This window comes from Geotrypetes seraphini, chromosome 3, assembly GCF_902459505.1.
Source record: "Geotrypetes seraphini chromosome 3, aGeoSer1.1, whole genome shotgun sequence".
Classification (NCBI taxonomy): Eukaryota; Metazoa; Chordata; class Amphibia; order Gymnophiona; family Dermophiidae; genus Geotrypetes; species Geotrypetes seraphini.
In genome coordinates this window covers 200845857-200869713 of record NC_047086.1, presented here as the reverse complement: position 1 = coordinate 200869713, position 23857 = coordinate 200845857, and the positions used below count along the sequence as shown (strand labels likewise).

The 23857-nt window shown below is 44.9% G+C and overlaps 1 protein-coding gene across 5 annotated transcripts in view; it reads left to right on the top strand.

Annotated features, from left to right (window-relative positions):
- Positions 1-23857, top strand: part of CERS5 (ceramide synthase 5) — a 245043-nt gene that overhangs the window by 68117 nt on the left and 153069 nt on the right. For all 5 annotated transcript variants that reach the window (XM_033939155.1, XM_033939150.1, XM_033939151.1 and 2 more), the window contains exon 5: positions 12619-12669. In XM_033939155.1, the coding sequence (XP_033795046.1) occupies positions 12619-12669 (51 nt within the window). The remainder of the gene's footprint in view (positions 1-12618; positions 12670-23857) is intronic.

Here is a 23857-nt window from a genome sequence, read left to right as displayed (position 1 = left end):
TTCGAAACACACAGTTTGCAAACAGCAACCCCATTACCCACCAAAACTCTCACCCCCCCCATAGACCCAACAAAATCCACTCCTAACCCCCTCCCCTCCTACTAACCCACCTGGCTCATGCCATGTAACCCTCATCTCTTATAATTACTCTGACCCATAGTAGAGTGAAGACGCCCGCCAAGCCATGTACTGTGTTTCCCCGAAAATAAGCCCTAGCATGATTTTCAAGATAAGTCTTAATATAAGCCCTACCCCAAAAATAAGCCCTATTCCCTGGATTCGCCGGCAGCAGTGCTTCCCCCCGCCCCTCCCCCTGCCTTTGTCGTGAAGCTGAACCTCTGCTGATTCATAATCAGGCAAACCACCCCAAGCGGTGATATTTATGAGCAGTAAGCCGATACAGAACATACCAGTCATCCATCTTGGCTATCACTCTAGTAAAGTCAGGAGCCTGGGGAAGCCTCCAAGAAGAGGCTAGCACCAGTCTAGCCGCTGTAATCCAGAGTTTACAAAATACAATCTCTTCCTCCGCAAAAGTTAAAGGAAAGTGATGAAGAAAGGCCAAAGCAGGCTGAGAGACCACCTCTTTTCCCAAAATTAAAGACAATAAAGCAAATATCTTAGTCCAGTAGCTCCTGAGAATAGGGCACAACCACCACATATGAAAATAGGTCCCCAGCTCCCCACATCCCCTCCAACACAGGCCATTCCCCCAGCCCCGCTGTGCAAAACTAACTGGGGTATAATACCGTACTAGCGCAGCAAGACTTTAAAGCCATTTTCCACAATAGTGGTGGCCATACCCAAAGACCTAACAATCCCCCATGTAACAGCCCACTCAGCCGCAGATATTGCATGCCCCAAATCATCCTTCCAGGCCACCCTATATGGCAAAGCTGCCCCCTCTTAGCCACTAAACATTGATAGATCTTCGAGAGAGTTCCCTTTTGCACTGTAGGACCCAACAAGCATTCAAAGTGTCACCATACTTACTTGTTTCAGGAAGCCCTCTAATGCGGAAATTATTCCTCCGGGCTCGATTCTCAATAACTTCCATTTTATTGAGTATATCTGCAAGTTCTGCCCGCACATTTTCCACCCCTCGCTGGGCTCCTGTTACTGTGTCCTCACAAGTATCCATTCTGGCCTCCACAGTATCAATCTCAGCACTCATGTCAGTCAGATCCTGTTTTAATTCTTGGATGGCTGCTGTAACCTGTGAGGCAACCCTGGAGATTTCCGTTTTGATCTCCTCAATCCACACTCGCATATCTGAGCAGGTGAGCAAGTCCGATGGTCCTTTTGCCTCCTCCAACACTGGCACCCCTTCACTCTCCATTAGTTCCCGCGCCGGAGGAAAAGGCGCTCCCGCCAGCAGCTCTCCACCACGTGTCTGGAGGAGTGCTGATTGATCTCCCTTGCACTGCCGAGGCTTAGCAGAATCCTGATTCTTCTTGGACGCCATATACCAACGCTAAGCACTCCACTTCCCACTCCTCTGAGGGGCTCAACTGCGCTAAAGATGCTTAATATTGCAGGAAGAGAACAAACCAGGGGAAAACAAAACCACAGACACAAATACAAAGAAACCAAAAAAGGAACTGTCCAGATCAGAATGATGTGCACTAAAGTGTCCTCCAACTCATCTGATAATGAGTCATAGAGTCGTTTGAATGATCTTTACATTATCAGATGAGTTGGAGGACACTTTTTTAGTGCACATCATTCTGATCTGGACAATTCCATTTTTTGGTTTCTTAATATTGCAGGAAAACAGACAGCTAAAGACCGAGCCTCGGTATTAGGCTGCCATCTTTCTCAGTGACATCGCTTCCTTTTCAGACCTAGTGTGTTTTTTGGGCCCAAAATTAATAAGACACTATCTCTTATTTTCGGGGAAACACGGTAGCTATTCCATACTTTCTGGTAGGGCCCCATGTGCATCTGACGCATCGCCATCAATTTTCACATAAGATGGACATAATCCAACTGCTTGAGCAGAAACCCCTGCTCTGGAAATTTAGCTGTACGCCAAAACCTGGCTAAAGCCACCCTAGCTAACGTAACCACAAAGAGGGCAAGCTGGTGCTCCTGAAGTGTATACCCAGGTAGAGGCGCATTAAGCAAACACTCTCTTATAACAGGATAATGTTTCCCTGTAATTTGGACAATTAACTATCCTTCCATATTCCAATAATCCTTCACCTTAGGCCCACCAAATTTGCTGAAAATCCCCCCAATTGCCCACATCCTCTCCAACACTGTCGTCATACTGGGCACCAAGACAAGTTAGTCTCTCTGGTGTCATATACCAGCTTTAATACATTTTGAAACCATTTTCAATGAAAGAGGCAGAGAATAGACACCGATAACACTTACCCCATTCCGAATTTTCCATTGCCCTCCCCCACCTCCAGCACCCATTTTTTTCTATGCTTATCCTCTGTTGCCTCCCTGCGCAATAATGCTCTATATAAGTGAGAAATACATCCTCGGCTTAAGCCCTTCTGCAATGCTATTTCCAACCTGGTTTCTCCCAATACCAAATCCCAGTAAGCTTTCTTATTTAAATAAAAAAGCCTCAGTTGCACATAAGGTAACACATCAGAGTGCAATAACACATATTCTTCTTGTAAATGAGCAAACAAAACTTATTTCCCCCCTCCCGCCATACTTGCCCAACAGTGCATAATCCCGCTCTTACCCATTGAAACCAAATCGGATCCTCTCCCCCAGGGTAAATCCATCCAAGAGACTGATAGGAGTCAGCACAAAATATCTACGCTCCAGGAACATCTGTGCAATTTGTACCAGGTTGTAAGGATCACTCTTAAAAAGGGATTACTCAGTCGGATAAGAATACAATATATGTACAGGGGCCCAAGGTAATCTCCACAGTTAGGAAAGCCTGCTCCAAATGCATCCAGGGGCGATCCTCATACCCAATCCAAGCAGCCACTTATTGTAATAACGTATGGTGATAAAGAAGAAAATTGGAGACTCCAATCCCTCCCTTCCATTTAGTCTGAAACAATAGGGCTATCCATACCCTTGTGGGATTGCGCTTTCATATATAAGCAAAAATATTTTGATTCAAACTGTGAAAGAACACCGCTGGGATCGCAATCAGCAGGGCCATAAAAAATAAGAGCTTTGGTAGTACCACCATTTTTATAGCTGCTATATGACCCAGCCATCCTATCGTTATACTTTCCCATCTATCCAATTCCTGAAATAAACAGTGTTGCAGGGTAGTTAGCCACATACAATGTTTTGGGGCTTGATGTTAACTGAATGCCCAAATACTTTATGGATTTGCTTGCCCAATGAAAGGCAAAGTGTGACTGAAGTTGCTGGATCTGCGGGGCCGGCAGGTTGAGATTAAGAACTTTGGGTTTTTCCATATTGACCTGAAAGCCCGATATGTGGTCATAGGCCTCCAAAGCCTATATCAAATTCTGTAGAGATACCTCCGGATCTCGGAGAAACAGAAGGACATCATCAGCAAACAGTAAAATCTTATAAGATCAATCATGCACCTCCAGACCTCGTATATCTCCCTGTTGCCTAATTAGACAAGCTAACAGTTCCATTGCTATAGCAAACAGCAACAGGGGACATCCCTGCTGAATTCCTCCACACAATTCAACCGGATCTGTTAAGAACCCATTGATCTTAAATCGGGACAGAGGAGCCATATACAATAGGTGGATCCAAGAGATACATTTTTCATCAAATCCTAGTTTGAGCAAGAGCTCAAACAGGAAATCCTAGTGCACTCTTTTTTTTTTTTTTAAATCTTTATTCATTTTCAAATCTTACAACAAGTGTATAATAATCAATCAGAAAAATTTTTAACAAATCACTTGACAATCTTACTTATAATCCTTAAAATATATAAATATAAAAGAATCCTTTCCCACCCACCCATTTATTAATAACTAGTATTTAAGCCCGTTACATTAACAGGTGCTAGAATAAATGTGTGTGTCCATATTTCTTTCTCTCCTTGGCCTTTTTTTTTTTTTTTTTTTTTTTAGCACACCCCTCCTCATAAAGCAGCCCCCTTTCTCTCTCTCCCTCCAATCCTCTTGATGCCTGACATCCAAGTATGGGAAATCCACTCTCCCCACCTCCTTGCTCCTGCTGCACTTCCTCCTCGGCTATACACACGCACACACACACACACTTACATACAGCTCTCCGGCTCCTCACGCATCTCATGGAAACATAGAAACATAGAAGATGACGGCAGAAAAGGGCTACAGCCCATCAAGTCTGCCCACTCTGCTTACCCACCCCCCTGTCTATACCCTAATGACCCAATTTCCTTATCTTGACCCTCGTAGGGATCCCACATGGGTATCCCATTTATTCTTAAAGTCTGGCATGCTGTCTGCCTCGATCACCTACATAAGAACATAAGAACATAAGCGTTGCCTCTGCCGGGTCAGACCAGGGGTCCATCGTGCCCGGCAGTCCGCTCCCGCGGCGGCCCCCCAGGTCCATGACCTGAAAGTGTTCCCTACCTAACTTAAAATACCCATACCCTGTTCACTCAATGTCCTGTAAGGTAAATCTCTATCTGTACCCTGTTATCCCTTTCGCTTCCAGGAAGTCATCCAGTCCCTTTTTGAACCCCAGAATTGTACTCTGTCCTATCACCTCTCCGGGAAGCGCGTTCCAGGTGTCCACCACCCTCTGAGTGAAGAAGAACTTCCTTGCATTCGTTATGAATCTGTCTCCTCTCAGTTTTTCTGAATGACCTCTTGTTTTAGTTGTCCCTGCTAGTCTAAAGAATCTGTCCCTCTCCACCTTCTCTATGCCTTTCATGATTTTATAAGTTTCTATCATGTCCCCTCTCAGTCTCCGCTTCTCCAGGGTAAAGAGCCCCAGCCTGTCTAACCGTTCGGCATATGAAAGGTTCTCCATACCCTTTATCATCCTCGTTGCCCTCCTCTGGACCCTCTCGAGTATTGCCATGTCCTTCTTGAGGTATGGTGACCAGTATTGGACGCAGTATTCCAGATGTGGGCGCACCATTGCTCGATACAGTGGCAGGATAACTTCTTTTGTTCTGGTAGTGATACCTTTTTTGATAATGCCCAGCATTCTGTTCGCTTTTTTTGAGGCCGCTGCACATTGCGCCGCCTGCTTCATTGTGTTATCCACCAATACCCCCAGATCTTTTTCTTGGCTTCCTTCCCCGAGTACCCTCCCTCCCATCGTATAGCTGTACATGTAGTTCCCCTTCCCTATGTGCAAGACCTTACATTTCTCCACATTGAAGCTCATCTGCCATTTTTTTGCCCACTCACTCAGTTTGTTCAGGTCGCTCTGCAGTTCTTTGCATTCTTCAACAGTTCCGGCCCTGCTGGAGAGTTTTGTGTCATCCGCGAATTTGATAACTTCGCACTTTGTCCCCGTTTCTAGATCATTAATAAATATATTGAACAGCAACGGTCCCAGCACTGACCCCTGCGGAACACCACTTGTGACCCCTATCCAGTCAGAGTAGTGCCCCTTTACTCCTACCCTCTGTTTCCTGTCCGCCAGCCAATTTTTGATCCATCTGTACACGTTTCCTTCCACCCCGTGACTCCACAGCTTCTTCAGTAAGCGTTCATGGGGCACCTTGTCAAAGGCTTTTTGGAAATCCAGATATATAATGTCTACTGGGTCACCTTGGTCCAATTGCTTACTTATCCCCTCAAAGAAATGCAGTAGATTTGTCTGGCATGATCGGCCTTTACAGAAACCATGCTGACTCGATCTCATCAGATTATTTTTTTCTATATGCTCGTTGATACCTTCCCTGATCATTGATTCGACCATCTTCCCCGGAACAGAGGTTAAACTCACCGGTCTGTAGTTTCCCGGGTCGCCTCTCGATCCTTTTTTGAAGATCGGTGTAACATTCGCTATCCTCCAGTCCTCCGGGATTACCCCTGTTCTCAAGGACAGGTTGCAAATATGCTGCAGTAATTCTGCTGTTTCGTCTCTAAGCTCTTTTAGTATTCTCGGGTGGATCCCGTCTGGGCCCGGAGCTTTGTCCGTTCTTAATCTATCTATCTGCCTGAGAACGTCTTCGAGGCTTACCTCCATGCATGATAGTTTCCCCTCCTGATCTCCCCTGAAGATTTTTTCCGGTTCTGGCACACTGGATGTGTCCTCTATTGTAAAGACCGACGAGAAGAACTTGTTTAGCCTACCAGCCACCTCTTTTTCCTCTTTCACCACTCCCTTCCGGTCACCCTCGTCCAGGGGCCCCACCTCCTCCCTCGCTGGCTGTTTCCCTTTCACATATCGGAAAAATGGTTTGAAATTTTTTGCTTCCTTGGCTAGTCTCTCCTCATACTCTTTCTTGGCTTTCCTGACTACTCGGTGACATTCTTTTTGTTGCTTCCTGTGCTCTCTCCAGTTTCCTTCAGTTTTGTCCTTTTTCCACTTCCGAAATGATTTTTTCTTGTCTCCTATCACTTTCTTTACTTCACTGGTTATCCATGCAGGGTCCTTTGTCTGATTTTTCTTGGAACCTTTCCTAAATCTTGGTATATATAGGTTTTGTGCCTTGTTTACTGTGTCCTTGAATAGGGACCAGGCTTGCTCCACAGTCCGCGTTTCCTTGGAGCTGTTTCTGAGCTTTTTTCTCACCATTTGTCTCATGGCATCATAGTTCCCTTTCTTGAAGTTAAATGTTGTTGCCTTGGTTCTCTTTCCCATAGGTAGTCCTACTTGCACTTTGAACTGAATCATGTTGTGGTCACTGGTTCCTAGTGGTCCTATGATCTCCACATCCTTCGCGGGGCCTTTCAGCCCATTGAGGATCAGATCCAGAGTCGCTGATCCTCTCGTTGGTGCCTCGACTAGTTGTTCCATGAAGCAGTCCTGTACTGCTTCCAGGAACTCCGTTTCCCTTGCACATTTTGAGTTTCCGAGACACCAGTCTATCCCAGGATAGTTGAAATCTCCCATAACTATGGTGTTTGGGTTCTTGCATTCCCTTCTCAGCTCGGCTACCATTTCTGTATCTTCAGCTTCACTGCACTGGAAGCTTGTTCCAATGATCAACCACTCTCTCTGTGAAGAAATACTTTCTGGTGTCGCCATGAAATTTTCCGCCCCTGAGTTTGAGCGGGTGCCCTCTTGTGGCCGAGGGTCCCTTGAGAAAAAATATCATCTTCCACTTCGACACGTCCCGTGAGGTACTTAAATGTTTCGATCATGTCTCCCCTCTTCCTACGTTCCTCAAGAGTGTAGAGCTGCAATTTGTTCAGTCTCTCTTCGTACGAGAGACCCTTGAGCCCTGAGATCATCCTGGTGGCCGTCCGTTGAACCGATTCAATTCTGCGCACATATTTACTGTAATGTGGCCTCCAGAATTGCACACAGTACTCCAGATGAGGTCTCACCATGGCCCTGTACAACGGCATTATGACTTCAGGCTTTCGGCTGACGAAACTTCTATTGATACAGCCCAATATCTGCCTTGCCTTAGATGAAGCCTTCTCCACTTGATTGGCAATTTTCATGTCTGCACTGATGATTACTCCTAAATCTCGTTCTGCTGAAGTCCTAGTTAAAGTTTCTCCGTTCAAGAAGTACGTCCTGCATGGATTTCCGCTTCCGAGGTGCATGACCTTACATTTCTTAGCATTGAAGCCTAGCTGCCAGGTTGAGGACCAACTTTCCAATGTAAGCAGGTCCTGCGCCATATAATTCTGTAAACTGCATTCACTTACTATATTACATAGTTTGGCGTCATCGGCGAATAGTGTTATTTTACCTTGAAGCCCTTGAGTCAGATCCCCTATGAATATGTTGAAAAGGAGTGAACCCAGGACCGAGCCCTGCGGCACTCCACTGGTCATCTCCGATGTTTTAGAGAGGGTACCATTAACCACCACCCTCTGAAGTCTGCCACTCAGCCAATCATTGACCCATGCAGTTAGTGTCTCTCCTAACCCCATCTTGCTTAGCAGCCTGCAGTGTGGGACACTGTCAAAAGCTTTCCTGAAGTCCAGGTACACGACGTCCAAAGACTCTCCCAAGTCCAACTTTCTTGTTACCCAGTCAAAGAAGCTGATGAGATTGGATTGGCAGGACCTACCCTTGGTGAATCCATGCTGACTGGGATCCCGAAGATTCCCTTCATTCAAGATCGTGTCCAATTTGCTTTTAATTAGTGTTTCCATGAGTTTGCACACTATTGATGTGAGACTCACCGGTCTATAATTCGCAGCCTCTGCCCTGCAACCCTTTTTATGCAGAGGAACGACATTAGCTAATTTCCAGTCCAGGGGAACTTTCCCCTTACTTAGGGAGAGATTGAATAGCTCAGCCAACGGTTTCGCCAGAACATCTCTCAATTCTCTGAGCATTCTTGGGTGCAAATTGTCTGGTCCCATGGCTTTGTTCACCTTGAGTCTTGCCAGTTCACTGTAAACTTCACCTGGTGTGAACTCAAAATTCTGAAACGGGTCTTCTGTGCTTTGTGTTGCCTTCAACTGGGGACCATGTCCCAGTGCCTCACAGGTGAAGACTGAGCAGAAGTATTCATTCAGTAGTTCGGCTTTATCGGAATCTGCTTCCACGTAACTTCCGTCCGGTCTTCTAAGGTGTACTATCCCGCCTGTGTTCCTTTTTCTGTCACTAATATACCTGAAGAAGGATTTGTCCCCCTTTTTAATGTTTTTTGCCAGAATTTCTTCCACTCAAAGTTTTGCCTCCCTAACTGCCATTTTGACCGCTGTAGACCTGGTCCTATATTCTACTTTTGCCTCTCTTTTCTCCTTGCGCTTGTAAGAGAGAAACGCTTTTTTCTTATCCTTAATGAGGTGCGAGATCTCCGCGGTGAACCATTGGGGTTTATTGTTTCTTTGTCGTTTACTGATTTTATTTACTGATTTTATGAAGCGGCTAGTTGCTTCATGTATGGTTGATTTCAGTGTTAACCACTTAGCTTCTACATCATCGGTCTCCGCTTGGTCCTGCAGCGTCTGATGGACGAAATCTCCCATGCGTGCGAAGTCTGTGCCCCGGAAATTGAGTACCTTTGTTTTCGTGTTTGATCTAGGGAAGCCTTTCCTAAGGTTGAACCATACTATATTGTGGTCGCTGGAGGCTAGCGTATCTCCTACTGAGACCTCTGAAACGCTTTCCCCGTTGGTGAGTACCAGGTCGAGGATCGCCTGGGCCCTAGTGGGCTCCGTTACCATTTGTTTGAGACGTGCTCCCTTTATGGAGGTTAAGAGCCTCCTGCTACCGCTGGTTGTCGCTGAAAATGAGTTCCAGTCTGCATCAGGCATATTGAAGTCCCCTAGCAGTACAGCTTCTCCTCGTAGAGTGATATTCTCTATGTCTTCAATTAATTCTGCGTCCATGTCTTCCAGTTGACTTGGGGGTCTGTAAACCACACCTAGATACAGGCATTTTTCTCTGCCTCTTGCCAGGTTTACCCAGAGGGACTCCCCGGTGTACTTGACATCTGTGATCCTGGTGGTTTTGATGTCCTCTTTAATGTATAGAGCTACCCCCCCTCCTAACCTGCCCTCTCTGTCCTGACGAAGTAGATTGTAGCCCGGTATAGCCATATCCCACCCATGTGAGTCCGTGAACCAAGTTTCAGATATTGCCACCACATCTAGGTCGGCATTCCTTATTTCAGCCTCCAATTCTAGAATTTTGTTACCTAAACTGTGTGCATTGACATACATGGCCCTCCATATCTTGTGTTTGCTAAGTCCCTGTGAGGCGTATCCTACCCGAGTCGGTGTGACTCCCAAAGAACTGTTTGCAATGTGGGTACTTACCTTGGACATGGAAGCGGAGTTTTGACTCACCTCATCAGGATAATTCCTTTCTGCACTAATATGTGAATGGGTACCCTCCCCCGACTTACCTAGTTTAAAGCCCTGTGAAGCAGGCGGGCTAGGGGTAAGAAGACGTTCTTACCCCTACTGGTCAGATGGAGTCCGTCTGGTCCCTGAAGTCCTTGTAGCGCTTCCCCATGGTTTAGGAATCCGAAGTTCATATCCCGGCACCATCCCTGTAGCCACTCGTTCGTCCACAGGATACGTTCATCTCTGGCTCTTCCCTTTCCTCTAACTGGGAGGATCGATGAGAAAACCACCTGCGCTCCTGTCTGCTTCAGCCTCTCACTCAGTGCTCCAAAGTCTCTGGTGATGGTCTCCGGTGTGTTCCTGGCAGTGTCGTTGGTTCCTATGTGGACAAGAAGCATAGGAAAGTGGTCTCGGGGCATGAGTAGTCTATCCAGACTGGTGGTGACATCTCGTATCCTGGCTCCAGGCAGACAGCAGACTCCTCCACCTTCCGCTTCTTTGGCGGGGGCCAACGTTTTCTTTATTTTCTTTTCGCCTGTTAGCCGTAGTGTAGGAGCGCGTCTTGGTGCGGGCCAGGCTCTGGGAGAACTCGCAACAGTACCGGTAAAAGTTTATTTTAAAGTTTAAAGCCGCTGCGCACTAAAAAGTCCACTAAAAATGCTCAGCCTCGGCGGTTTCGCTTATGCCGTAGCGAGCGAGACAGGTCCCTCTCCTGGGGCGGGGCAGGGTCACGATGTGGCAGTAAAAAAAAGTTTCAATTTTTGCACTGGAGCAGCGGTCCGCTGCTCCTACACTACGGCTAACTTCCTAACATGGTTCCTGGGGCGGTCCACCCCCTTACTATGCTACTGGTTATGATCCCCCGATGGTGGCTATCGTTTCATGGCTCCGCTGCGCACCACCTTTGCGTTAGCGCGCATGCACACTCAGTGCAGAGGTCGGGGATGGTGGGGAAGCCGGGGTTGCGCGAGCGCTGAGCCGCACCATGGGAGAGGCAGGAAAGGAAGGCCGCTGCTCTTCTTTGGCGGCTGCTGAACGAAGGCGAGTCGCGAGTGTGGGGCCGTTACTAAAGCGGCGAGGTGGAGAGCAGGGAGGATGTAGTGACATAGTATGCGCGCATGTGCACTCTTATGTCCGCGACAGATCAGGGAACACAATTTTAGAGTGTGCATGCCGCCCTAGCATTTTATTATATTAGATAAAACAATTAGAAATTATTATCTTTCCCAACCCCACCCTCCCTATACCTTATCTAATACCAAGGTGTTTAAGATGTCTGATCATTAGAATAAGTAATCAATGGCCCCCAAATCTTTTTAAACTTATGATAATTTCCTTGTTGCATGGCAAGCACCCTCTCCATTTTGTAAATATGAGATACTGAATTCTACCAAAAGGTATAATTAAGTTTAGTATAATCTTTCCAATTTCCAGTAATCTGTTGAATGGCAACCCCTGTCAATATTAATAAAAGTTTATTATTATTTGCAGAAATTGGGCTTTTGAATCTCATAGATGTACCAAATAATATAGTATCATACAAAGGGAAACATGATTTTATAACAATGAATTAATTTGGGACCAAATTAACTTCCAAAAGGCATTTATATAGGGACAGAAAAAAATTAAATGGTCTAATGTCCCAGCTTCTAAACCACAATGCCAGCATCTATTGGACCTAGAGCTATCCAACTTCTGTAAACGAACTGGGGTCCAAAAAGCTCTATGCAACAAAAAGAACCAGGTCTGCCTCATAGATGCTGACCTTGTAGTTTTTATTCTCCAAGACCAAAAACGTGGCCATTAAGAGGCAGAAATTTGGTGCCCAATCTCAAAGCTCCAAATATCCCTAAGAATCCTAGTGCACTCTATCGAAAGCCTTCTCTGCATCCAATGAGAAAACCAATGCAGAAATCTTGTGGTGTTGTGCATGCCATATCAAATGCAAGGCAGTTTTTAACATCAAAAGCTTGACATTTGCATATAAAGCCCGCCTGAACTACATGTAACAATGTGGGCAAAACTTGCTGCAGTCTTTGGGCCAAAACTTTTGTGAAAATTTTATAATCAGAATTCAACAGTGAGATTGGCCTATAAGATCCGCAATCAATGCTACTCTCATCTGGTTTAAGCAGCAAAGTTACCACTGCTAACCGCCATGACTCTGGCAATATCATCTCATCACTTAACGCATTAAAGACTCGTACCAGAATAGGAGGTACTATACCCTGAAAATGCTTATAAAAAGTATTAGTATAGCTATCGAGCCCTGCAGAAGACCCCACCAGAAGGGCCATGATTGCCTCCTGAATCTCCTCTAATGTAATTGGTAGAGACATCTGGGATGCATCGCCCGCTGCTAGAGATGGCATCGAAACCCGGACAAGACAACTTCCAATCTCCAACATATCATCTATTTTAGTGTATACTTATGAAGGGAATTTTAAAAAATAAAGTAAAATTCTGGAATCTCTCGTGGCACACCACTGTGCCGTGGCACACTGTTTGAGATACACTTTAGTAAACTGAGGTGTTATGCTTGTCTATGGATAGTTGTGTCTACAGAGGTTTATTGTGTTTTGTTTTGCTGTTATTGTGAAAGTATGTACACATTATACACTTTACCAACAGATACTAAGTGATAAAGAATTTTTTGTAGAGGTGTATAAGAGCAAAGGAAAAGCTAACTATCCTGGTGCAGTGGGATAGAGCAGAAAAGGCACAGCTGTGATTTGTTAACAAATGAAGTGAGTTTATGTATTTCTTTCCTCTCCAGACTCCCTGGTTTTGGGACACACGAGAATGCTGGTATAATTACCCTTATCAGGTACACAATGTATTTTGATTTGTAAAGTCTGGTGGGGGCTGTAGGAACTCTGAGAAACTGATAGGCATAAATGCTGTTGTCTTGAGTGGTAGGAGGGAGGGGGGACTTGCCAAGTGGCATGATGAGCATGGGGTAGCAGAGGCTTAAAAACTTGATGAGTGGTTTGGTCTTCTAGTCACTATGACCTCCAGTGCCTATTACCGAGACAGTGCCTTTCAGGTGGCCTCCCGGGCATATTTATCCCAGGTTCAAGCTTTTCACTGTGGGCTAAGTAGTACAGATATTTGCCTTAAATGTAAGCAGGGAAGAAATACAATTGGACATGCATTTTGGTTGTGTCCCCTTATTCAAGATTTCTGGTGGGCAACTTTTGTTTATCTGGGTAACCTTCTTTGTATTATTTTGCCATTATCCTACCAAGCAGTTTTATTTCTACAATGGGGAGGGACATATAGTGGGCGTAGGGGTCTGCTTCGGAGGGCCATAATAGTGGGGCAGAAATTTATAATTATAATCGTGGGTTTCTGATTCAACGCCGTCTTATTGGCATTTGAGGGCGACTTTTCATGCACTTCTGCTGTTAGAAGTTAGAGCTCAGAACTACATCCTATACATATAAACAAACAAGATTATCTGGGAACCATATATTCAAGGATTGTCTCCTAGGGCATGCAGTGCAGTGCTAAATTCTCTTCAGCTTTCTGAAGGGGTTGTGCAATTTCGTAGAGGTTGGTGCTTTTAAGGGGTGAAGGGTGAGGAGAAGTTTTCCTGTTAATAACCACTGGCTATAGTTGCTTGGATTGGTGAGATGGGGATGAGGTAAAGAGTGGGGGGTGGGATTCATTGGGCCTCTTGTCAACTTTTAGTCTTCTTCCAAGGGCTGTTAAACTGTCCTTGGTGGTCAAGAATTCTCTCTGATGAGAATGAGTTTCAGTTGTATCTAGGGCTGGGGGATGCTCTTGGCTGGGTAAAGGCTTGCCTGTACTGTTCATTGAGCTGATTGCATAGCTGATAACTTGACTGGATCTGTTTTCTACCTAGCTGTATGACCTTGGACAGTGACTATAGATGAATGGAGGGGGGTGGGTTGCAGGGATGGGGTATTGGATTCTTTTTTTTTTTCTTCTTCTTTTTTTGACTGACACCATAAGAGTCAAGGTGTCTCAGTTATGTTATGATTCCTTCAATGGAGTTGGGAGGGGGAAGGGAGGGCTGTTATGGGAGTTTGGGGTCATAAGTTGATGTATTGTGGTGTTCTGTTTGAGACTTGTTGTATGCTGTTTTCTTGTAAGCCAAATAAAAATATTTTGACTAAAAGCTTGATGGGTGTACACGAAGTACAGCTGTCCTGAGTGTGGGATAGTCGCATCTGTTGCAAAAACATAGGATTCTGTACTGTCGCTGTTATCCTCCTATAGTCGCAAACCTTGTAGAGGGATGTCACTCATTTCTTTCAGCTCCTCTCCTTCATCAGTGGAAAATGGCTCCCTCTTTAGTCTTTCCTTCAGCAAAAGAACTGAGATGATGTGTACTGATCTGCTCTACTCTTTATTATTATCAGGTATTTTTGATGGTCAGTTCTTTTTCCTGCATAGCTTCAGTGCTTGGAGGTTCCGTTCTTGGGCTTACTCTGCTGATGAAAGGGTGCAGTTCCATGAAAAAGTTAAATCTGAGGGTTTCTGGAGTTAGTTAGGTTCTTCTACCTCCAAAACACCTTTTTCAATGTTCTTTTTGTTTTTCAGAAAAGCTGCCACAGGCTGTTTTTCTGACTTGATTTTACTGGCAATAACCATCTTAGATTTTTAGAGTTAGGTTCTTCCACCTCCAAAACACCTTTTTCAATGTTCTTTTTGTTTTTCAGAAAAGCTGCCACAGGCTGACTTGATTTTACTGGCAACAGCCATCTTGGATTTTTATCAATCTATTTAAAAAAAACTATTTTTTCTGCCTCAGAACTCCTTGTTTTACATAGTAACATAGTAAATGACAGTAGATAAAGACCCGAACAGTCCATCCAGTCTGCCCATAAGTTATACCCATTAAAAAAATAACATGTCTCTTCTTTGATATTTCTGGTCCGTAAACTGTAAAGTCTGGTATTGTCCTAGGTTCTAAATGCTGAAGTTGCTGTTCAAGCTTACTCAAGCCTATCTAACCATTCTGTTTACAGGATATCTACCAAAAAGTCTGGCCAGTAACATCCTCATATTCCATATTAGTGGAGTTAACATTGATGCCCATCCTACACCGAATCACCATATATGGGACACAGACCGTACTGGCCTTAGTTTTTTAATTTATATACTTTGTTTTCTAATTAGAGATCTTCTATTTTTATCCCATGCTTTTTTGAATTCCATCACAGTTTTCTTCTCCACCACTTCCCTTGGCAGGGCATTCTAGGCATCTACCACCCTATCCGTGAAGAAGAATTTCCTAACATTGCTCCTAAGTCTGTTACAAATCTTGGTGGTATCTGCAAAAAGGCTAACCTTACCATCTAACCCTTCAGCAATGTCACTCATAAACATATTGAACAGAATTGGTCCCAGCACCAATCCTTGAGGCACTCCACTACTTACCTGACCCTCCTCTGAGTGAATTCCATTTACCACTACCCTCTGGCATCTGTCCGTCAACCAGTTTCTAATCCAATTCACCACTTTGGGCCCTAAGTTCAGCCCACAGAGTTTGTTTAAGAGCCTCCTATGAGGAACTGTGCCAATGGCTTTGATGAAATCTAAGTAAATTACTAGCACACAGCCTTGTTTCAGTTCTCTGGTCATGCAGTCAAAGGATTCAATCAGATTTGTTTGACACAATTTACCTTTAGTAAACCCATGTTGCCTCGAATCTTGTAATCCATTAGATTCTAAGAATTTCACTATCCTTTCCTTCAGCAATGTTTCCATTATTTTTCCAATATCTGAAGTGAGGCTTTCTGACCTGTACAGTAGTTTCCTGCTTCATCGCTGCAACCACTTTTGTGAAGAGGGACCACATCTGCTCTTCTCCAGTCTTACGGAAAATCTCCTATCTCTAAAGATTTATTGAACAAATCTTTAAGAGGACCTGCTAGAACCTTTCAGAGCTCCCTCAATATTCTGGTATGGATCATGTCCTGTCCCATAACATTGTCCACCTTCAATTTTTCAAGTTGTTCATAAACACTTTCTTCCATTCCATTCTCGGGTATAACTATGCTGACCAATTGCTGTCCTTCATGTTTTTCTTCTGTGAACAACGAACAGAAGTATATGTTTACCACATTTGCTTTTTCCTCATCACTCTCCACATAGCGGTTCATTCCTTCTTTCAGTCTCGTAATTCCATTTCTTGTCTTCTTCCTTTATACCTGAAAAAATTTTTGTCTCCCTTTCTTGTATTTATAGCAATTTGCTCTTTCGTTTGTGCTTTTGCCAGTCGTATCTCTTCACTTCTTTCAGTTTCATCCGATATTTCTTTCTGTACTCCTTGAGTTTTTTTTTATACTTCACAAATTCCAATTCTTTTGCCATTATTTTTTTTCCTCCACTAGTTTGGAGAACCATATTGGTTTTCTCTTGTTTTTGTTTATTTTCTTCACATAAAGGTCAGTAGCTCTATTTATCCCAGGACACGCAGGCAACATATTCTCACTGATGGGTGACTTCGCCACTTTAAGTCTTTAGAAAGTTCATGATAGCCCGCGAGTGCCTTCCCGCCTAAAGTAGGCGTGTGGTCCCTCAGTTTCTTCGTTTCCGGAGAGCTAAGCAGTCTCATTTCAACCGCCGTTGAAAATTTTTTCTTTTGCTGCCTTCCCGCTCTCACAGCTTCTTGACTTTTCAGTCATTTCTTTGTTTTTTTCTTTGTGTATAAAAAAAAAAAGTAAAGATTTTCGTTTTTTCCCTCTCGCGGGTTTGGCTCGGCAGGGCCTGTTCTACTACCTTGGCCTCCGATTTTGATCTTGCCGGAGCTGTTTTTCCATCGATGTCCTGCCTGCAGATGGGTTTTAAAAAGTGCGGTCGCTGTGCTCGGCCCATATCAGTAACTGACCTGCATCACTGTTGTCTCCAGTGCTTGGGGCCTGAGCATCGCCTGGAGTCTTGTTCCCGCTGTTCTTCTCTTCAAAAAAGGATATTAAAAGGAACTGGCTGATCCAACAAAAGCTTCTCTTCGGTGTTGCAATGGAAGGGGAGATGACACTGCTACCAACTTCGGCGCTGTCCAAGGCAACACTGGCAGAAATAACTCCAGTGTTGCAACCTTGTGTGGGTAAGCTGGATAAGAAGCCTTCCCCTACCCCATCTGGACCTCAGGTCATAGTAGCAGTGAGCCAAGTTCTGCTTTTCTCGAAAAAGCCCAGAAAGCGATCAGATATCGGCGAGTGCCTTGTCATCGTCGTCCTCATCGCCAGAGTGTAGAGCCGCACCAAAGGTACCGACAAAAAAGCTAGCAGTACCAGTGCTCTCTCTTAAGCAAAAAATTGACAACTTGCTTAGAGGAACTTGGTATGCATTTTCAGATGCTGGTGCTGACCCAAATTATGCCCATGTTGACACCAACTACCCCGGTACCAGTCCGGTCTGAGCCTATGGCACCGACTGCACCACCTTCTGATGCTTTACTGGTGCGGAGGTCTTTGACACAGGAGTCGATGCCTTCAGTTCCCTGACACCAGTCATCTTCGACGCAAACATCTCCAGAGGCGACTCCGGTGCGGTACAGGAAGGCATTACAAAAGATGAAACATCTCGAACCTTCGACACCGAGCCTTTGACATCGTCCATATTCTATACAGGATTCAGACTTGTTTGGAGACTCTGAACAGGAACCATTCTTCTCTGATGATAAGGATTCTTCTGATGCTGATTCACCTCAGTGTTCTTCTCAGGAACCTCCTGTTTTTTCTGAAAAGTCTACCTTTTCAAGATTTCTTTGCAAAATGTCTAAAGCCCTCTCCATTCCACTGGAAGCAGACTCTAAACATAGCAAGCAGTTCCTGGAGGAACTACTCAAACTTCCTCTTCATGACATTCTGTGAGAAACTTTCTACAAAAATCTAGAGACGGCACTTTTTCTATCCCTGTGGCTCCTCGGAAATTGGAATCTTTATACAGAACTAGTCTTTTAGCCCGTTACATTAATAGGTGCTAGAATATATGTCTGTCTGTCTTTCTGTCTGTCTCTCTCCCTGGCCCTCTTTGTCTGTCTCTTTCTGTCTCTCTCCCTCCCTGGCCCCTTTGTCTGTTTTTCTGTCTCTCTCCCTGCCCCTGTGACTTTCTTCTTTTCTTTCTGTCTCCCTCCCGCTGTCTGTCTGTCTTTCTTTCTATCTGTCTCTCTCCCTGCCCCCTATGCAGCAGCAGCAGCATTTCTCTCCCCCCCAACTTTCTTGTGCAGCAGCCACAGCAGCATTCCCTCTCCCTCCATTTCCCTGTGCATCAGCAGCATTTTCCTCCCCCTCTATTTCCCTGTGCAGCAGCAGCATTCCCTTCCCCACCATTTCCCTGTGCAGCAGCATTTCCCTCCCCACACCCCAGTTCCCTGTGAAACAGCAACAGCATTTCCCTTCCACTTTCCTGTGCAGCAGCAGCAGTAGTATTTCTCTCCCCCTCCACTTCTCTGTGCAGCAGCAGCGATATTTCCCTCCCCCTCCACGTCCCTGTACATCAGCAGCAGCATTTTTCCCTACCCCCTTCCCTTCCCGCAGTCTGGCCTGCTCCCTTAGTCCCTTGCCGGAGTTTATTTTTAAGTTTAAAGGTGCCGTGGCGGTTCCTCTTACGATCGCCGCCTGCATCAGAAGCCTTCTCCGACACAGGTGTGGCTTATGAGAGGAGCCGCCGTCGAGGCTTTTGAACTTAAAAATAAACTTCAGCCAGACAAAAGTGAGCCGGCAAGACCACACATCACCTTGGAGTCTGCAAGAGAGGGACCGTTGTATTCACGCATGCGCACCTCTGCCAGCCACGGACCTATGGATCATGCAGGAAAGAATGCGCATGCGCACTTAGCGTTTTATTATTATAGTAGATAAGAACATAAGAACTGCCTTCTCCGGATCAGACCTTCGGTCCATCAAGTCCGGCGATCCGCACACGCGGAGGCCCTGCCAGATGGTCCCTATTTCTGGTTTTGACAAACCTCAGTTACTCCACGAGTCTCTTGTAGCTGAATCTACTTTTAAAAAAAGTCTACAGGGGCTAGTGTCTACACATCAGTACCCCCTGGTAGAGAGGGCAAAGCCATGGGCAAATTTGGCAAACGACTATCAGAATGCCATGTTGGCCAACCGTGCTAGAAACTATAATTTCTATTTTTCGTTTTTCCTCAAGCATCTCGTCAAACAGATTTTACATTTTCAGAAATATATACCAGAACACAAGCTTCCTGCTTACCAATAACATATTTCTGATCTTTTTCAATTACAAAAATATATAGTTTGTTCTACCTATGACACATTTGAACTTACCTCCTGGGCTGTGGCTTTGTGGCCATGAGACTTCTGGCCTGGCTTCGTGTTTCAGAACTTGATATGAACCATCAGGATAGACTAGCGAACGCTCCTTGTCTTGGAGATGAACTTTTTGGTTCTTCCATGGACATGACCACGCAGAAGTTGTCTGCTCATGAAACCAGATGGGACACTCTGGTTAAACCTAAAAAGAAGCCTCCACCTCCTCATCCTTTCAGACCGGCTTCTTCTTACCAATGAAGGTTTGCTGTTAAGCCTACAGTTCCTGCTCAACCTCGACCTAGAAGACAGAAGCAGCAACCTCGTCAACAACCAAAGCAGGCTGCCCCCCAAAACCTACCAGCCTTTTTGACATGTTTCTTCAGGCGTAGCCACAGTCAACATTTTACATCCTCTGCCTCCGCCCATTGGAGGCCGTCTCCAACTTTTCATCGCTCGTTGTGAGCTCATAACATCAGACATTTGAGTCTTAAACATTATTCTTCAGGGTTACACTCTTCCTTCAGATCATCCGCCAAGAGAGTATGTTTTGGACCCTGCACAGTCCTCTCTTCTTCTCCAGGAGGTTCAGTCCCTTCTGCTGAATGCCATTAAGGAAGTTCCACGTTCTCAGCAGAACCAAGGTTCAAGGGGAAATCGGGAAATTACAGACCGGTGAGTCTGAATTCTGTACCGGGAAAGATGGTAGAGGCGCTGATAAAGGACTGCATTGTTGATCACCTAGACGGACACAATCTGATGAGGACCAGCCAGCACAGCTTCAGCAAAGGAAGATCTTGCTTGACGAACTTACTGCACTTCTTCGAGGGATAACTCACAAATGGAAGATTAGATTAGATTAAGCAGGCAGATAGAAAAGGATGACCCGGTTGACATTGTATATCTGGATTTTCAGAAGGCGTTTGACAAGGTCCTGAATGAACGACTAATTCGAAAAATTGCGAGCCATGGAATCAAGAGTGAAATACTCACGTAGATTAAAAACTGGTTGGCGGTTTGGAAACAGAGAGTGGGAGTAAATGGACAATACTTGGGACTGGAAAAGTGTCATGAGTGGAGTGCCGCAGGGTTCGGTGCTTGGACCTGTGCTCTTCAACATATTTATAAACGACCTAGAAATTGGTACAACGAACGAGGTGATTAAATTTGCAGACGATACAAAGTTATTCAGAATAGTGAAGACACAGAAGGATTGCGAAGACCTGCAATGTGACATAAACATGCTTGAGAAATGGGCCACGACATGGCAAATGAGGTTTAACATGGATAAGTGTAAGGTGATGCATGTCGGTAACAAAAATCTTATACAGGATATCCAGTGCAGTGCTCGGAGAGACCCCCCAGGAAAGAGACTTTGGAGTACTTGTCTAGACAAGTCAATGAAGCTGTCCGCGAAATGTGTGGCGGCGGCGAAAAGGGTGAACAGAATGCTAGGAATGATTAAGAAGGCGATCACAAACAGATCGGAGAAGGTTATCATGGCGCTGTACCGGGCCATAGTACGCCCCCACCTAGAATACTGCTTCTAGCATTGGTCGCCGTACATGAAGAAGGACACAGTACTACTTGAAAGGGTCCAGAGAAGAGTGACTAAAATGGTTAAGGGGTTGGAGGAATTGCCGTACAGTGAGAGATTAGAGAAACTGGGCCTCTTTTCCCTTGAAAAGAGGAGACAGAGGGGACATGATCGAAACGTTCAAGATAATGAAGGAACTAGACTTGGTAGATAGACAGGTTGTTCACCCTCTCAAAGGTAGAGAGAGCGAGAGGGCACTCTCTAAAGTTAAAAGGGCATAGTTTCCATACAAACGTAAGGAAGTTCTTCTTCACTAAGAGAGTTATAGAAATCTTGAACACTCTTCCGGAGGCTGTTATAGGGGAAAACACCCGTTAGACAAGTTCCTGCTGAACCAGAGCTTACGCAGGTAAGGCTAGACTCGGGGCACTGGTCTTTGACCTAAGGGCTGCTGCATGAGCAGACGGGCATGATGACCACTGGTCTGACCCAGCAGTGGCAATTCTTATGTTCTTATTCTACTCCCATTATTTCTTGGTTTCAAAGAAGACTGGAGGACTGCGACCCATTCTGGATCTCAGAGTTCTCCAACAAATTTCTAGTCAAGGAGATATTCCGTATGCTCTTCCTCACCCTGCTTTATTCACTTCTCAATCAGAACGACTTGCTATGCTCCCTGGATCTCAAGGAAACCTGCACACATATTCCAATTCATTCAGCTTCCAGGAAGTATCTCCATTTTCAGCTAAATTGATGTTGCTACCAGTACAAAGTGCTTCTCTTCAGCCTGGCATTTTCTCACCAAATCTTCACGAAATGCCTGATTGTGGTACCGCTTCTCTCCGATCACAGGGCCTCCAAGTCTTTCCTTACTTGGACGACTGGTTGATCAAGGCTGTTTCATCTCAGGAAGTGGTCCAAGCAATATCTCATACCATTTCCTTTCTACAGGTTCTAGGATTCGAAGTAAACTTCTCTAAATCACATCTTATTCCGACTCAACTTCTTCATTTCCTTGGAGCTATCCTAGACACCATTCTCATGAGAGCGTTTATTCCTTCAAATTGATTGCATGCTCTCATCCAACTCTGTCAGGAAATGATTTCTCTTCAATCCATCTCTGCGAGACGCATGATAGTTCTTCTGGGCCAAATGGCTTCCACTGTACATGTGACTCTACTGGCTCGGCTACATCTTTGTATTCCTCAGTGGACCCTGGCGTCACAGTGGTTTCAGCCAACTGATCATCTCTCCCGGCATATATCTGTAACATCATCTCTTCTGCAGTTGCTTCAATGGTGGATGACCTCCTCCAATCTATCCAGAGGTCTTCTTTTTCACTTACCCCCTCATCACAAGGTAATCATGACGGATGCAACTCCTTATGCTTGGGGGGTGCACATGGACGACCTTCAGACCCAGGGTCTCTGGACTGCCAAGGTATGGAAATTTCACATTGATTTCTAGAGCTCAGAGCGATGTATTATGCCCTCAGGGCCTTCCATCACCTTCTCTGCTCTCAAGTCCTTCTCCTTCGCAGGGACAATCAAGTAGGAATGAGGCATGGGCTCTCTCCTGTTATGTCAGGAGGCTCAGAAAATCTGGACTTGGGCGAAGGCTCGCAACCTTTTCTTAAAGGCTGTCTACATTTAAGGGAGAAGAATTCCCTAGCAGACAACCTCAGCAGAATTCTTCAGCCTCACAAATGGACTCTCAGCTCTGCAGCTCTCCAGTCCATCTTTGCTCAATGGGGCATTCCACAAGTGGACTTGTTTGCGGCTCCCCACAATCACAAATTGCCCCAGTTTTGCTTCAGACTTTACTCTCCTCTCCTTCTGGAAGCCGATGCCTTTCTACTGGATTGGATGGGCCTGTTTCTTTATGCGTTCCCTCCAATTCCTCTCATATTTGTTCAAGCTCAAACGAGAGGCAGCCACCATGATTCTCATTGCTCCTCGGTGGCCCAGACAGCATTGGTTCTCCCTTCTACTTCAGCTCAGCTCCAAGGAGCCCATACCTCTTCCAGTTTTTCCTACTCTGCTTACTCAGCATCAGGAATCACTTCTACATCCCAGCCTGCAATCACTGCACCCGACAACTTGGTTTCTCTTGGACTGAATCCATCTGATTTACATCTCTTTCAGTCTGTTCAACATATAATTGATGCCTCCATGCAACAATGTGGCTAGATTTTCTTCCTGGTGTCTTCATCATCACGATCCAACTTCCTTATCAGTAGATTCGGTGTTGGATTATCTTCTTCATCTGTCTGACTCTGGACTTAAATCTACGTCTGTTAGTCCATCTCGGCGCTTTTACAGCTTTTCACGTACCAGTTGAGGGAAAGCCTCTTGCTGCTTATCCTCTGGTCTCCAGAAAAGACTTTTCTTTTTTTTTTTTTTTTTTTAAATTTATTTATTTATTTATAAATTTAATACATTTAATAATATCAGATGATATCAAAGAAAAAGGTTTCACAAAATGAATACTTATGATACAATACACAACAAAACAATCCTTTTTAAGCCCACAATCTGGAGAGACTTTTCAATGTTAAACCACCTCTCAAGCATCCGACTGTCGTCTGGGACCTTAATGTGGTTCTTTACAGTTTGATGAAGCCATTATTTGAACCAATGGCCACAGCTCATCTCAGGTTTCTCACCTGGAAAGTTGTGTTCTTTATTGCTTTCACTTCTGTTAGGAAGGGCAGTGAGTTACAAGCGTTGGTAGCAGATCTACCCTTCACAGTTTTTCACCATGATAAAGTGGTTCTCCGCACACATCCAAAATTTCTATTGAAAGTTGTCAGAGTTTCATGTCAGTCAATTGTTCTGGCAGTATTTTTTCCTAAGTCTCATTCCCATGCAGGAGAAACTGCATTGCACACTCTGGACTGTAAACGTGCTTTGGCCTATTATATCGACAGGACAAAGCCTCATCATACTTCTCCCCAACTCTTTGTCTCATTTGATCCAAACAAGTTGGGGCATCCTGTTTCCAAGCACACGATTTCTAACTGGCTGGCTGTTTGTATATTGTTCTGCTATGCTTAGACTGGTCTGTCACTGGAGAGTCGTGTCACAGCCCACAAAATCAGAGCTATGGCAGCTTCTGTTGCTTTCCTTAGATTTCCTCCCATTGAGGAAATCTGTAAAGCTGTCACCTGTTCCTCAGATCATACCTTCATTTCTCTCTATTGTCTAGAGTCTTTCGGCCAA